This window comes from Tarenaya hassleriana, unplaced genomic scaffold (genome assembly GCF_000463585.1).
Source record: "Tarenaya hassleriana unplaced genomic scaffold, ASM46358v1 Cleome163, whole genome shotgun sequence".
Classification (NCBI taxonomy): Eukaryota; Viridiplantae; Streptophyta; class Magnoliopsida; order Brassicales; family Cleomaceae; genus Tarenaya; species Tarenaya hassleriana.
The window spans coordinates 107335-122355 of NW_010965051.1; the positions used below are offsets into that span (position 1 = coordinate 107335).

Here is a 15021-nt window from a genome sequence, read left to right on the forward strand (position 1 = left end):
AACTCATAATTCCGATCAGGCAAGCATATAACTTCAGTATATTTCTGTGCCTTATGCTCCCAAGAATCTCCATTTCTGCAATTGAGACATCTGACCCTTTAGCATCTTCTCTCCTCAGCCACTTTACTGCCACTGTTCCTCGGTTCTTCTTCAGGTCAACTCTGTACACTTTTCCCGCGCTTCCAACCCCAATGACATGATCCTCCTTCAATCTGCAGATCTCTTCTGCATCAAACTCGAGTTGATGGAAAGACGCGATTTTCCATTTTGCATCTGCATCAAGATCGCTGCTTTCCATGTCAAGTTGGCGAACCTTCACGTTTCTACAATACACTATGGAAAATCCTGACATGAAAGCGATCAGGCCGGAGGCTAGTGCCAAGAACACAAACAATTTTACGCGAAAGTCTCCCTTTTGTGCATGGTGGCTGCTGCCACAGATGTTCAAACCAGAGCTCTCATTGGTTTTTGTGATCAAATCATCGACACATAGTTTCTCATTTCCAAAGAACGCGGCTGCTCCTCCCACCGCTAAAAGATCCAGCGGTATTCTTCCAGTCAATTGATTTTCAGACAAATCAATGGAACTCAACTTCAACTTCACTAGATTCTCAGGGATCGAGCCTGTAAGAAGGTTGTATGAGAGATTCAGCGAGTTCAGAGAATTCACCTGTGACAGAACACAGGGGATTTCACCAGTTAATGAGTTTCGAGCGAGATTCAGATCGACAAGTCGGACACAGTTCGCCAGTTCCTGAGGGATCGACCCTGTAAGCGAGTTAATTTCAAGATGCAGAGACGATAATTGTCTTAAATCTCCAAGTTTTGCCGGAATTTGGCCAGAGAACTCGTTGCTACTCAGATAGAGTCTCTCTAAGTTGGCCAGCTTTCCGAATTCATGAGGAATTTGGCCGGAAAACTTGTTGTTGTGCAAAAACAGTTGGTTCAGTTCTTCCGAAAACCCGATTGAAGGAGAAATCTCTCCGGTGAAACCATTATCGCTTAGATCGACCATCTTAGCTTGAGGAAGAGCCCAGAACGCATCCGGAATACGTCCAGAGAGACTATTATTGTTGATCCGGAGCCTCACGAGGGATTTGCAATCGGCGTAGGATGTAGGGAACTCGCCGAAAAATTTGTTCTGCAGAGCTAGCAAAAATTGCAACTTTTTGTTCTTGCATAAGAACGCAGGAAACGGACCGGAGAACCCATTCTCGGAGATATCGATTGTGTTCAGGGGAGAGAACCGACCGATGTTGGCCGGAAATTCACCAGAGAAGTTGTTCCTGTAGATGGAAAGCGAAGTAAGGTGACGCAGATCCCCGAACCCAGATGGAAACTCGCCGGAAAAGTTGTTCTCGTGGCACTCGAAAACCCTTAGCTCCTTTAAATTCGCAATCTCCTGAGGCAATGCACCACTCATCAGATTCGAGGAGATATCCAGTTCGCGCAAGCGGGTCAGCTCTCCGATCCTTTGGGGGATTTCTCCGGTGAGTCTGTTGTGGTAGAACTCAATCTTGGTGAGGTTCACCAATCTTGTAATTGACGACGGGAAATCCCCGGAAATCGCATTCCTCGAGATATCAAAAGTATCGAGAGATATCAGATCGAAGATCGATTCCGGAATCTGCCCCTGTAAGTGTGAATGCGCCAAGAATAGCCAAGTCAAGTTCTTCAAATTCCCAATACTCTCAGGAATCTCACCTACTTCGTAATGATTGTTGCCCAGTCCGAGCGAAACTAGTTGAGTCAGATTGCCTATCCAACTCTGAAACTCTCCGACCAAGAAATTCTTCGAGAGGTCGAGAATCTCGAGGCTTTTCAGAGGTGAAAGGTCCGGAACCTTCCCGGAGAGTCGATTGGAGGATAGGTTGAGGACCCTGAGACTGGTACAGTCGACAATCGCCAGCGGGATCATCCCGGAGATGGAATTCAAAGGAAGCCGTAGAGTGGAGAGACTTCTCAAGGTAAAGATCACCGGAGAAATGGAGCCGGAGAGAGATTTGTTGGCGAGAGAGATCTCGACGACTTCGCCGGAGAATGGGTGACATTTGACGCCGTGGAACAGACAGGGCGAGGCGGAGGGTTTCCATGACTCGAGAGCGTTGAGAGGGTCAACGAGGCGGGACTTGAAGTGGAGCAGAGATTCTGTTTCTCCGGCGGCGGAGCAAACAGACGGCAGGAAAATCGAGAGGAGAAGCGTGGCAGTTACGACAGCAGCACGAAGGTCTGGTCTTCTCGTCATTTCGGATATCTAGCAACAGTCAACCACTGCACGAACGAAAAAAAAGGCATTATTTATTATAATATTACCCTATCTTATAAAGAAAATGTACATGTTAACAATTTTATGATGATTTGCTTTGGAGTAAAGCCAGTGATGTGTTTCTGTCACTCACTAGACCAAAAGGAAACAACCTTCGGGAAACAGAGAAATCAAATACCAAACATTGAGGAATCGAGTGTAAACTAAGGATCATTCATCAAAAAGGTGATTAGACAATCAAAATCAAAAGCACTCGCATGTAATAATAATATATACACAACATATTAATTTAAATATTGTATTTAAAACAGTGTATCCGAAGCAGATATCAGAATCTAACTTTTAGGCTTTCTTTACAGTATAATGATCTTTTAATGTTTAATAATCATGGATTAAGAGTATGTAATTAACTAGGTGCGTGAGCGGGTTTAGGTTTCAAATCCATCCCAGAAAAAGCAGACCCGTCTTTGACAAAACGACAAAAACATGAAGAGAGTTGAAAATCGTACCTGAGCACGGAAGAGAACAAATCTGCGAAAAGCTCAAGGATCGTCAGAGATCTTTCTTGCGTCACCCTAAGGAAACTTTGCGGGTCTTTGGGGCAGAGACGATGCTGTATTTTGCGATTATAATCAAAATCCAGAGGACGGAGCAAGGAAGAAAGATTTTTCAGGATTTCCAGGACAGAAAGAGAGGGCTTCAGAGATGAAAAGGATAGTGCCTTTTGTCTGAAAACTTTTGTTTGGGTGCCGAGAAAAGTAACCTGATTTTCTACCACTTCCCAGGAAAATTTCTGGGGAAAACGAAACGAGGAGAACCCCGATTTCCACTACGTACTCGGATGAACTGATTTGAGGAAAAGACGAAGAATTGAATGGGAATCAAATCGCTGTTCTCGAGAAAATACGATGCGATTCAATGAACAGTCACGGAGAAGGACGAACACGAGGAATAAGAGTGGGAGGGAGGGAGAGAGAGAGAGGTGAAGACGGAGAAGAAATGAGAATGACACATTTATCTTACTCTCTCTCTCTCTGTTTATAATATATTTATGGATATAATTCAATAATAGAGGGAGAAAGAAATACAATTGCGAAAACGAATTTACATAATTCATATCACGAAAAGTGATAAAACATTAATCTGTTTGTCAACAAAGTAATAAAACCATTAACTACATTGACATGGACATAAGCATCTTTGTTCTTGGGACTTCTATTTTAGTTAAGCGTAGAATTAACCCCGATAATTAATAATTATGCCCAGATTTTGTGCAGAAAATGATTTATAAACATGAAAAATATAGTATTCTCAGCCGATATTTCTAGATGACGTGGGAGAGCATGTGGAGATTAAAGGATCATCACAAAGTTGTTTTACGTAAGATTTGTCTCTTGCATCGAAAATCAACAGAATTATGGCCCTAAATGAGAAGTCATTATCTGAAAGATATATTCTCTTGTAAAAAACAAATGTTAAAATTATTTGGTTTGACCAATTCCAAAGGAATCGAAGAAGTAACACATGAATTATGAGATTGCGTTTGTTGTATAATGCTTAAAAAAACTAATAATAAAGGGGGCTGTGGAAGTGGAAGACCAAAAAAGTATTTACGCAACTCCCTTGCGATGGATGAGGAATGAATAATATCAGCTTTAGTTGCCATTTTGAGAGCTGGAGATAAATTAAAATGTCCAAATTTTGAAGTTGGATTATTTTTTTTTTTATAAAAAGATATTCGTACAACCTTTTCCGGGTTGATTTTTTTATGGGGGGGAATATGACCGAGGGCGAGCAAGCCATTCGGATGAAATCAAAGTGGTTAGGCATTTGGTTGGTGCGATGTTAATATTCCTTACGCACAAATTAAAGCCATGAAAAAGAAGAAGAAAATGCTTTGCGTAGAATTACCCTTCCATTCCAAGTGAAGTTTGATATTGAATGAATGGTCGTCCTCTTCTACGTCTCCGCATGCTCCGAATCTACACGTATTTATGAACTATACAAACACAAACTTTCATAACAGTAACAAGCATGCTTTCATAAGTTTTCAATATTATGATAATATAAGATATTCAATGTCGAATCATATCATTTTTTGGGATTTTCCCCACAGAAAATGAAATGTTTATTTTTTTTTGCGTAGAGAGATGATGCCAAGTTCTTTACCAAAGTAAATAAGAATCTGTAGGCACTAATCCTCTGGATGGTGAGCTCTTCTCATATTCCCTTGCTACACATTTGACAAAATCAACCCTTGGATATGAAATATGCCATCTCTCTGCTTCAACAGAACTCAGTCATCACAGAGACCTCTCATAGACTCATATAATACTTTTCCCTCCCTCTTCATGATCAATATATCATATTTTTTTTCAAAAAAAAAAAACTTAAGTCTAAGAAGCAGCCAATGGATATAACCAAGCAGTATAAATCAAGAAATCGACCATTTACTGATATCGCTGTCCGATTGCCCCGACCCCTAACAAAGGGCGGTAAACAAAATGTTGTGAGCATATAACGAATACAAGTGTTTATGAATTCAGTGGAGCAAAAGCAAAGTCTCTTTCAGACTAGTAAATATTTACACATCCACAAAGAAGTTTGTGTGTGCAAATGCATAATGCGATGCGTGTAGTTACGTGTGAACAGAATCCACACGTGTACATGTACATGTGGAGAGAGACAAGAGTGTGGTCCTAATCCTATCTGATATCTCTCTAGACATATATCCTAGTTGAAAGATTTTGTCTTCATGGTTTTCCCAAGAAATCTACAACTTGATGATTCATTCTGTGTAAAAAAATAAATAAAATCCAAGTTTCAGCAAGGAAATGTATTTGTACCAGTAACAAGTGAACAGACGCTTTAACCCAAAAAAAAAAACCAAGTGGAAAGATGACTTGAGTCACAAGGCTTATCCCAGAATTTTCAAACAGCTATAGATCAAAACCATCAGGGACCACCACCACCTAGGAAGGATGTAGAAATCCCACTAGAGATTGGTCAAAAGGACTTAAGCTATTTTGGACTGTGGTCTCTCAATTATGGTGGGTGGATCCTAATGCATGCCATGCCTGAGTATAAATTGATTTGAGGATTAAAAAAAAGAAATTAAGGCACTATTCTATGAGATATCAATTTTCTTCAGTAAAAATAGCCAACTCATAATTGACAACTAGAAGAAGATAGCCATCATCTCTCTTCCTTCCTACTTGAACAAACCTGTAGTATGATTCCCCGATTCATCACGAGCCTCCGTGTCGGAAATATAGAACAGAACGGTACAGAGCAGCAACATGAAGAAAACAAAGTAGGACGATGAGCAGATCATCCAGTAAACCGACTATTCCCAGAATTCCTACGGAAAATAGATATATACAGACGGTCACCAAGTTTGTTGAGAAAACAGCGACAGTGTTAATTCAAGAGATGAAAACAATGAGTTTTACCTTCTGGAATGACATCTACTGGACTGATTATATAAATCGCACTGAGTATCATCTGCATCCACAGCAAGGAATTAGCCTTCGTAACAGCACTTTTTAAGTTTACTGAGTAAATAAATGAGTTATTTTCTGGTGCAAGCAAGTTGTAAGAAAAAGATGGTCAAAGTAAAAACCAAGATAACAACGCCTGTAAAGCCTCCATTATTACTCCTTCCAACCCGAGTTTTCCACCAATGACAGTGATGGACAACATCCGAAAAAGTATGAAAACTTAACTGCAAAATAGACACGAGCTCTAATGACAAGTGGAAGTGTTCTTTGTGGATCCATCATTTCTCGCAACAACCTCCGCAGTAAGAAGGGCAGGTCTCGCATCCTCTGCATGGAAAATTAGATTCTAACATTAGAGACAATGGTGACACTCTACATTTGCTCAAAATATTAGACTCATGAGATGCATGAAATTCTTATCAAACTCAAATAGTAAGTGATTTCTTTTGCAGGAGCATATTGACATGGCTGAAAACAGCTAGAAAACCAAAATATACTATCAAAAACTCTAGCCAACAACAACTTGAAGAGTAACTTTTTGAATACGATGGAGTCCATAGTCGTATAAGCCCACCATTTTTTTAATGGTGAGAACAAAGCTTACAACAACCACTTATAAGAACCCAAAATACAAGAGGAAATGGCTCTATAAAGCCATCCATCATAAGGCCCATCCAATTTTCTTTCGAACAATAACTGCAAATACATAACTAGAAAACACAACAGAACAAGTTGACAGAAGCAGAAAGGAAGACTTTGACAAAGAAGGTTAATCATACTTTACCAATCTCTTCGGCATGAACGCAAAAACAACAGGAAAGGACGAAATACATACCTGAACAAAACTACTGGAATGCCCGCCAAAGAGTCGGTTGTACGTTTCAATATTACCAAGAATCTCAGCAACTGAAGAGTCATCACGCTCCCTCAGAGAATCCTCCGTAGGAACCAGCAAAGTAATTGGACGGCGGCACAATGGGCATTTACATGATTGTAGCATAGACCCATGACGCCAAACAAGCATAATGCAATTTCCTATAACAAGTTGAAAAAGAAGTTAACAAGACATTCACTAAATTAACAATGTCAATGTACAAAGATGAGGGAACTTATGTGCTTCAGTGAAAATTTAGCAAACATTGTATCGGAAATTCCAGACAAAGTATCCCATCAACCCGAACTTAGACAAAACATATACCTTACGACGCAGATTTTAACAGACAAAGTGCCCGGAAGAAACTGGTTATAAGCAGGTCGGAATCCCGTGAAGAGAAATGGATTAATAAAAACCGAATGCCAAATTTCAACATTCAAGAGTACAGTTCGTAGAAACATTAAGCAGAGAAACCACGTTGAACAGGACACGTCTTAAGGCAAATGTCAGCTGGCAAAGCAAAAATTTGCGCGAACACAGAACCGATTGTGATTTCAACTCGAGAAACAAGGAGGTTCGAAAGCAATAATTTAACAAAGAGGAAGACACGAAACACCGTTCTGAACCCACGAACTTGGTTCCAAACAAAATAAAACCTAAATCTAACAATCGTATTGAATGAACGAAAAGAATCGCCTGATTTCGCAGCAACTAAATGGTATTAGATTCAAGAGGGACGAAACCAAAATGGATTATGAAGAAGAATGGGGAGGCGAACCGCAAAACCAGTGAGAGCAATTGGCTTGGCAAGGAACGTTGAAATGGCCATGGCATATCGAGCAAAAATCGTTCTCCGGCGGTTTCTCCATTTTCGTGTTCCCCTTCCTCTCGTCGTCTCCGATGCTGCCACTATGATCTCTTCGTCGATTTTTCCATGGAATTCAGAAAACCGATGTTCGCCCTGCTATGGGACCCACGTGATTTCGTGCGCTTTCTTGCAGAAACGGTACCGTTTATTGTATGGTCGTTTAGGAGAACGACGCCGTTTACTACTGCGTTTGCGCACAAAGAGGACAAAACGCAGTCGTTTAGGAGTGTGCAAGAAAGAAACCTTAAAACGAAGCCATATATTGAGATCAGCAAGAAACATATGCACAACCCAACTGAGCTGAGGAAATTATTCTTCTGTGCGTTTTTTCCGATACAAATTAAAACTGAAACAGAATGCTTGAGAGTTCTGTGCATTTAGATTTCAAAGTCAAAACAAGGTTTACACTGGCTTGTTCTCAACACATGATCCAGGTTTTGGCCTAACTTCAGCTTTCAAACCGCATTCTACTGGTTCGCACCCTGCAATCAACAAGAACAACAACTATTCAATGTTCTCCGGAATATAAAACAAAGTGATATATATGTGAAGAAGCAAAACCACTAGAGTATGGATGATCTGTATAGTTAGAAGTTACAGGGCGACAGAGAACATGCACCCCAACCACGAGACAACTATGCCCGGAGATAAAGACTAGTGCTTTATGTTAACGATGCCTTTGAGACCTGCATTCTATAAGCAGATGCAAATACAATACCCTCCTCTGAATGGAATTGCATTGTCATCCCACAAAAGTTTCAAGCTTCCTTACAAAAGTCGAACATGAAAAACGTAGGTTTGATTTCAATCAAACCCTTCCTAGTTTCAGCATCACTTTTCCAATTCACTTACCCACAATGCAAAGAATGGAAAATGATTCAAGAGGGTATGCTACGGGGAAAAGATTAATGCAGCAGAAAAGTGAGTTCATAAGTTCATACCTGAGGTTCAGAAACATCCGTACTATTGGGAGCTGTGAAAGTGGCAGAAGATGGAGAAGAAGAAGGTGCATCAAAAACACGGGAACAATCGGTGTAAGCAGATCCAATACCTAACCCCGCCCCAAAAGCTACTGATGCCCATCTCGTCACAGGGCTCCCTAATCCATAATCACCATACACTTCAACAACAACAACAACAAAATCCCCATTTCCAGGAGCAATGAAGACCGGATTTTGAATTCTAAATAGAGATTGCAGAGATTTCGCATCTCTTCATCGGAACCTAATCATGTCATGTTTCCAGCGAAGCAAACCTCCTATGGAACACAAGATAGATGGTTTCAAGAGAATCGAATGGGGAAAGAATGAAGAAACCGAACTGAAGAAGAGAAGTCCGGCGAAGGCGCCGCCGAGAGAGGAGTAGACGAAGCGACGGACGGTGAGATCCAGACAGGCGTCCCACTTGGCGTTGACGTCGTACTTCGGCGGCACCGTCTCCTTCTTCTCTGCCATTTTCTTCCGATTAGATTCTCCGAATTCCTCTTCCGCCTTCGCGATTTTGCTCTTCTGCTTCTCCGATTCCCGGATTAATTGTTTCGTCCCAAAGGGTTTGTGCAAAAGGAAGAGGCTTGGGCCTGATATGTTCCTTCCTTCTGAGATATTGGGCTACAAACTGAGCCCAACGTGTTGGGCCTCGTAAGTTTACAAACTGGGCTTTTCCCCTTTTACCAGGAGGAGACAACGGATGAACATGTTCATGAACAGCCTATATCATTACGACACCTTTCTTTTCCCTCCATATTATTGCAACGCATTAGGTCTGAATTATGCGTCATGAAACTAACACATTTGACTTTTTATTCAGCAAAACCCAAAGCAATTTTTATTTTTAATGGGGAATTTTCTTTTCGTGATAAACAAATGGAAAAATAAAAATAAAAAGTTGTAATTCATCATTGGATTCCAATTTTCAGATATTTAATTTGGAAATCATGAGTAGAAAGAAATTAAAAAAAAAATACAATTATGGTGACTCATGAGCAGGGGTCGTCACACGCTTGTGACAGCAGCGCCAAATTCCAGCACGTCGCGTGACCATTCTACCCTTTGATCTCAACACTTTCGACACTTTCTCAGTTTCTCTCTGTCTTCGTTTTTTCTAAGGAAAAAGGCCGAATTAGGAAACCAAAACAAACCCACGTAAATGGCAGAGCATTCCACCACCCCTCCGGCACCGGATAATGCGGAAATTCAGCCATCTTCCTTTCAACCTCCGTCGCATGAATCCGGTTCTCCTACTCAAGAGGCCCAGCCAACGGAAACTGATGCCCCGGTGAAAGCGGCTGAGTCGTCTCCGGAGACCACCTCCGCCCCGGAAGACGGAACCGATGCGCCTCGTCCAGAGACTCAGACAGAAGTGGCGGAGCAACCGCCTCCGCAGGTGACGGGAGCGGCGGCGGAGGCGGATGACATTTCGCTCGGGGCGGTGTTGGAGAAAGAAGAGCGCGGCGGAGAGGCGGCGGAGAAGGAAGCTCCGGCGGGCGTCGATGAAGAGAAGAAGAATATGATTCCTCAGAATCTGGGATCGTTCAAGGAAGAAAGCAACAAGCCTTCGGATCTGTCCGATTCCGAGAGCAAATCTCTGGACGAACTGAAACAGCTTGTAAGAGATGCTCTGAACAATCACCAGTTTGGGGCAAGCCCTAACCCCGAAGACGGTACACCAGAGGAACTCTCCATCTGGGGGATTCATCTGCTCAAAGACGAACGAAGCGACGTCGTCTTGCTGAAATTCCTTCGAGCGAGGGATTTCAAGGTGAAAGACTCCTTCACGATGCTCAAGAACACGATTCAGTGGCGAAGAGACTTCAAGATCGACGAACTCGTGGAGGAAGACATGGTGGACGATCTGGACAAGGTCGTCTTCATGGACGGACACGACCGTGAAGGTCACCCTGTGTGTTACAACGTGTACGGAGAGTTCCAAAACAAGGAGCTTTACCACAAGACGTTCGGAGATGAAGAAAAGAGGAAAAATTTCTTGAGGACGAGGATTCAGTTCTTGGAGAAGAGTATAAGGAAGCTCGATTTTAGCCCGGGAGGAGTTTCCACGATATTTCAGGTCAATGACATGAAGAATTCTCCGGGATTGGGGAAGACAGAGCTTAGATTGGCGACAAAGAAAGCTGTTCAGTTGCTTCAGGACAACTATCCTGAGTTTGTCTTCAAACAGGTACTTGGAGATGTTGCTGCAGATCTTGTGGTTCATTGGATGCGTTTATGCTTCTGGTCAAATTAATCTGGGGATGCAATGGTGCTCTTTGATTGAATTCTTTACGTTTTTCAGCTGTGCACTAGATTACACTAGTTTGAATTCAGGCGTTTTGATGACCGGTCTTTGTTGAATCTCTGGTTTTGGTTGAATGCCGTCAGGCCTTTATCAATGTTCCGTGGTGGTACCTTGCGTTTTACACAATGATCAGCCCGTTCATGACACCGAGATCAAAGAGCAAGCTCGTGTTTGCTGGTCCATCAAGATCAGCGCAAACCCTTTTCAAGTAAGCGCGAGATTTTTCGAGTTTTTTTTTTTTTGTTCTTAAAACTTATTCTTAATTATGCTGGTTTGATGATGGGGGGATAGATACATATCGCCGGAGCAAGTTCCTATACAATACGGAGGACTTAGTGTAGATTCATGTGACTGCAACCCAGACTTCACCATGGCTGATCCAGCGACCGAGATCACGGTCAAGCCAGGAACAAAGCAAACGGTGGAGATAATAATATACGAGGTTCGTACGCACGAGATACGTGGGATCTTATCTTTGTAAACCCACCACATGAGAAGTATATAATATATAGTTAATGAAATGGTGCAGAAATGTGAGATGGTGTGGGAGATAAGGGTGGTGGGGTGGGAGGTGAGCTACACGGCTGAGTTTGTGCCAGAGGCGAGCGGTGCGTACACGATGGTCATTCAGAAGCCGAGGAAGATGGTTCCATCCGACGAGCCTGTGGTTAGCCATTGCTTCAAAGTCACCCAGCTGGGCAAGGTCCTTCTCACAGTCGACAACGCGACCCCTAAGAAGAAGAAGCTCCTTTACAGGTTCAAGGTTAAACCTTTCGTCTGATCATTTATTAAATCTTCCCAGCACACGAGTGAGAAGAGACTTAATTGTGTGTTTGTATATATTATGGTGTGGTTGTTTTGTCCTCGTGTACATTTTGGTGTGATTAAATGTCGTCTCAAATTCCTGCCCTTCCATGATAGAATTGTATTCTGAAGATTAGACATTGGGTGGAGACCTTTGTCACTAAATTGTTGCCTTGTGCAAGCAGTTGCGTGAATTTTTTTAGGAATCATTAATTAATTATTCCATAAGAAAGAAAAAGATATATATGATGAGGAGGATGTGATGAAGAAGCACATGCCTGTACCTGTATGCAGTCATTCATTAATAGCAGTTTGAGTTGTGTCGGTCCACGCATGTCTGTCCCTCTTGTTTTGTTTTGTTTTTTCAAATCAGGATCCGGACCACCATTCATTATGAGAACTCCAATTCATTTTAATGTGTCTATATGCATGTTCACGTTCATGACACATATATAATAGACATATGTGTACATGTATCATTGCAAGTGCTTGTTTTAGCCACCCTGCATTTCTTTTGGAAAGTCTTTGTTTGTTTAGCTTTCAATTTCTTGGCGGATTGTGTTAGGTTGTTTGTCTACATTATGAATATATATTCCAACATTATTGAAGATATATAACACACATAGTTACATGAATTTTGGGAGACATAAAAAACACTAAGAAAATGCATCGTGTATGATGTCAAATATAAATACAATAGAAGAATGTGTAAGGTGAAATTGCAAATAAGAAGCTGCATATTGCTAACAAAACTTATCGCAAGGGGGGAGCACATGCCCACATGGATGGGGTGTGGTCTCTGCCATGTCTCTATTTTGTGTTTCATTAATTTGCGTATCTAACAGTCTTATCTCTGTCCTTTTCTCCTCCTCTTCCTCTATTATTTCATTTGATTTATTCCCCCTACATCTAGCCTGATCCACAACAAAGTATAGTAATAGATGACATTTTTTCAACGTGAGGGCCCACTCTCTCGTTATTTCTTCTTCCATCAAGGCTTCACCCGTTACATAGACAATGGAATCTATGTATGACATATCATGTGATTCCGGGATTTGCGTCACAAGCAACTTACATATGTATGTATCTATAAAACAGGATCTGGTATTTGTTTTGTTTAGATCCTACAGTGAATGAAATCTATGTATGATATATAATGTGGGTTGGTGAGGATTTTAATGGAAAAGCACTCGAAATGGAGAAAATGATTAGAGGCAAAGCACGGACCACCTGTTCCATCTTCTTCCATGCGACAAAATCAACATATGTCTAAGCATATATATACACACACACTATCATAATGCATACACGATCAATATATACACTAAATTTACGCAATCTGTACGATAAGTGGTGGTTATCAAAGATAAAGGATATTCAATGAAACAAATAGATTTCTTTTGTTCACACACACAAACACCCTTCTTCATAAGCATCCACAAAGCAAACCCGTGATCATGAATGAACAAAGACCAAAACCCAACCCACCCTTTTGAGTTACAAATATTACATAAACTAAATTAAATTAATAAACATTCCCCAAAGAACCAAAAAAAGAAAAAGAAAAACAATTTCCCCCCTCATTGGGCTGATCATATGACATATGCTCTCAGATTCAATCAGAACAGGAATGGGTTTTGAACCTGTAGAGCAGCTTCTTCTTCTTGGAGCTCTGGTTATCGATTGTTATCACGACCTTTCCCGGTTCACCCACCTTGAAAGAATCGGTTATCACTGGTTCATCTGTTAAACCGAGCTTTCGATTCTTGGAGACGATCACCGTGTAGCTTCCCTCGGTGCTTGGCTCGAACTGAGCTCCGTAGCTCACGTCTGACCCCAGAACCCTAAGCTCCCATGTCAGAGTGCATGCCTGCCAAAATCCAACCATCAACCCATTCATCAATTCCGGGTTAATATGAGTGGCAATTCATCACAAACAGTATGTTACAATGCAAAATATCATATGCAGTGAAATGGTTGAGAAATATAGTATATTTATACCTCGGAAGCAGGCAAATCGATGGTGTATTTGGCTGCGGATTTAACAATGGTCTCTGTGACGGTCACTTCAGCGGAGAAGATTCTCTTAGTCAGGCTCTCTTTGCTCAATCCGCCGTACTTAACAGGGACTTGCTCAGGCGCTATGCATCTGTTTGGACCGACAGAAGGAGCGTTTAAGGTCAAAGAGTATTCACAAAACATTGCAATTACACAAGGAACTGATCAAAATGGTGTACTTGAAAATGGTGTCGGCCGATTTGGATGGACCGGCAAGGACCATCTTGCTCTTTGTCCTGGCTGATGTCACGATCGATCCGAAGGTTCTGTAGTAAGGAATGTACCACCACGGAACGTTGATGAACAGCTGAAATTACAAAACAAACAACAAATTGAGACAACCCATAGCAAGAACTCACCGTGTATTCCTGATAAACGCTCTAAGAGATTGATCAAAGGTTATGTACCTCTTTGGCAGAGAATTCAGGGTAGTTGTCCTCGAACTGCTTGACGGCGCGTTTGATAAACTGCCAGAGAGCCCTCTTGCCGAGCCCAGGAGCGTTCCTGAAGTCGCTGACGAACACGAACGACGACTTCTCGGACGGGCTGAAATCAAGAGCCCTCACGCATTTCTCTTGGAACTGAATCCTCCATTTCAGGAACTTGTTCAGCTTCTCCTTGTCTGAAAACAGTTCCTTGTTCTGGAACTCACTGTAGGCGCTGTAGATCACCACATGTCCTTGCTTGTCCATGCCGTGGGCGAACACAATCTTCTCGAACTCGGTTCCTTCGAGATCCTCTCCGACAAGCTCGTCGATATTGTTCTCTTTGCGCCAACGGACGGTGTTTTTGAGCATCGCGAAGGCTTCCTTGACCTTGAAGTCACGAGCCCTGAGGAATTTGAGGAGGACAACGTCGCTTCTCTCGTCCTGCAGGAGAGGGACTCCCCAGATGGACACCTCCTCCGGCTCCACCTGCTCCTCCAATTTCGCGGCATCCGCGGCGGCGGTCTCCGGAGCAGAGACAGGCACGATTGTCTCCTCGATCGCCTCCACGGTCTTCGCCCCATCCTCATCTGCGGCGAAGGCTTTCTCGATCGTTATGGCCGACGATTCCGCCGGCTTGGCATCCTCGGGCGCCGGTTTCTCTTCCTTCTTAGTCTCGATGGTCACCTGAGCGGCCGATTTCTCCGCCGGCTTGGTCTCCACCGGAGCCGCCGGTTTCTCCGCCGGCTTAGTCTCGGTGGGCACCTGAGCCGCCGGTTTCTCCACCGGCGCCGGAGTCGCCGTTTTCTCTTCCTTCTTAGTCTCGGTGATCACCTGAGCCACCGGTTTCTCCTCCTTCTTGGTCTCGGTGGCCGCTGGAGATGCCGGTTTATCCTTCTTTGTCTCAGCCGGCGCTGGATCCGCCGGCTTCTCCT

The 15021-nt window shown here is 42.6% G+C and overlaps 5 protein-coding genes across 9 annotated transcripts in view; 1 reads left to right on the top strand and 4 right to left on the bottom strand.

The window, feature by feature from the left end:
- The window catches only part of LOC104809726 (receptor-like protein kinase HSL1), a 4612-nt gene extending 1336 nt beyond the window's left edge, over positions 1-3276 (bottom strand). Inside the window, exons 1-2 of the mRNA XM_010535788.1 lie at positions 2776-3276; positions 15-2271 (exon numbers count right to left, since the gene is read on the bottom strand). Coding sequence (XP_010534090.1) covers positions 15-2245 — 2231 coding nt within the window. The 5' untranslated portion in view covers positions 2246-2271; positions 2776-3276. The remainder of the gene's footprint in view (positions 1-14; positions 2272-2775) is intronic.
- A 1233-nt stretch (positions 3277-4509) lies between these two features.
- Positions 4510-7649, bottom strand: LOC104809729 (E3 ubiquitin-protein ligase RNF170). 4 transcript variants are annotated; one of them, XM_010535795.1, is made up of 6 exons: positions 7419-7649; positions 6602-6801; positions 5992-6093; positions 5719-5770; positions 5492-5627; positions 4510-4748 (listed from the first exon to the last, which is right to left on the bottom strand). In XM_010535795.1, exons 1-5 carry the CDS (start codon positions 7507-7509, stop codon positions 5515-5517), a joined length of 558 nt encoding a protein of 185 aa, XP_010534097.1. In that variant the 5' UTR covers positions 7510-7649; the 3' UTR covers positions 4510-4748; positions 5492-5514. The 4 variants fall into 4 exon arrangements, with proteins under 4 accessions (XP_010534097.1, XP_010534095.1, XP_010534094.1 ...); XM_010535793.1 differs by having other exon boundaries at positions 4697-5059; XM_010535792.1 differs by having other exon boundaries at positions 4697-5343.
- Positions 7650-7785: 136 nt separating this feature from the next.
- LOC104809727 (MICOS complex subunit Mic10-like) lies at positions 7786-9055 on the bottom strand. Of its 2 annotated transcripts, none has more exons than XM_010535789.1 (3): positions 8830-9055; positions 8450-8628; positions 7786-7990 (listed from the first exon to the last, which is right to left on the bottom strand). In XM_010535789.1, exons 1-3 carry the CDS (start codon positions 8960-8962, stop codon positions 7976-7978), a joined length of 327 nt encoding a protein of 108 aa, XP_010534091.1. In that variant the 5' UTR covers positions 8963-9055; the 3' UTR covers positions 7786-7975. The 2 variants fall into 2 exon arrangements, with proteins under 2 accessions (XP_010534091.1, XP_010534092.1); XM_010535790.2 differs by having other exon boundaries at positions 7790-7990; positions 8450-8607; positions 8830-9050.
- A 478-nt stretch (positions 9056-9533) lies between these two features.
- Positions 9534-11804, top strand: LOC104809730 (patellin-3-like). The gene is made up of 4 exons (XM_010535796.2): positions 9534-10682; positions 10883-11007; positions 11091-11241; positions 11329-11804. Exons 1-4 carry the CDS (start codon positions 9654-9656, stop codon positions 11578-11580), a joined length of 1557 nt encoding a protein of 518 aa, XP_010534098.1. The 5' UTR covers positions 9534-9653; the 3' UTR covers positions 11581-11804.
- Positions 11805-12977: 1173 nt separating this feature from the next.
- The window catches only part of LOC104809762 (patellin-2-like), a 3269-nt gene continuing 1225 nt past the window's right edge, over positions 12978-15021 (bottom strand). The window contains exons 2-5 of the mRNA XM_010535839.2: positions 14069-15019; positions 13841-13968; positions 13605-13752; positions 12978-13473 (exon numbers count right to left, since the gene is read on the bottom strand). Coding sequence (XP_010534141.1) covers positions 13219-13473; positions 13605-13752; positions 13841-13968; positions 14069-15019 — 1482 coding nt within the window. The 3' untranslated portion in view covers positions 12978-13218. The remainder of the gene's footprint in view (positions 13474-13604; positions 13753-13840; positions 13969-14068; positions 15020-15021) is intronic.

What these genes read in the sequence shown, in the direction of transcription:
- LOC104809729 (XM_010535795.1), bottom strand. Translation starts at nt 7,509, where the DNA reads ATGGAGAAACCGCCGGAGAACGATTTTTGCTCGATATGCCATGGCCAT. An exon ending in TTGCTCTCACTGGTTTTGCG is followed by an intron (nt 6,802 to 7,418) that starts GTTCGCCTCCCC and finishes AACTTGTTATAG; the next exon opens with GAAATTGCATTATGCTTGTT. An exon ending in GAGCTCGTGTCTATTTTGCA is followed by an intron (nt 5,771 to 5,991) that starts GTTAAGTTTTCA and finishes CTGTGGATGCAG; the next exon opens with ATGATACTCAGTGCGATTTA.
- LOC104809727 (XM_010535789.1), bottom strand. Translation starts at nt 8,962, where the DNA reads ATGGCAGAGAAGAAGGAGACGGTGCCGCCGAAGTACGACGTCAACGCC. An exon ending in CGCCGGACTTCTCTTCTTCA is followed by an intron (nt 8,629 to 8,829) that starts GTTCGGTTTCTT and finishes TTGTTGTTGAAG; the next exon opens with TGTATGGTGATTATGGATTA.
- LOC104809730 (XM_010535796.2), top strand. Translation starts at nt 9,654, where the DNA reads ATGGCAGAGCATTCCACCACCCCTCCGGCACCGGATAATGCGGAAATT. An exon ending in CTGAGTTTGTCTTCAAACAG is followed by an intron (nt 10,683 to 10,882) that starts GTACTTGGAGAT and finishes GAATGCCGTCAG; the next exon opens with GCCTTTATCAATGTTCCGTG. An exon ending in TCAGCGCAAACCCTTTTCAA is followed by an intron (nt 11,008 to 11,090) that starts GTAAGCGCGAGA and finishes ATGGGGGGATAG; the next exon opens with ATACATATCGCCGGAGCAAG.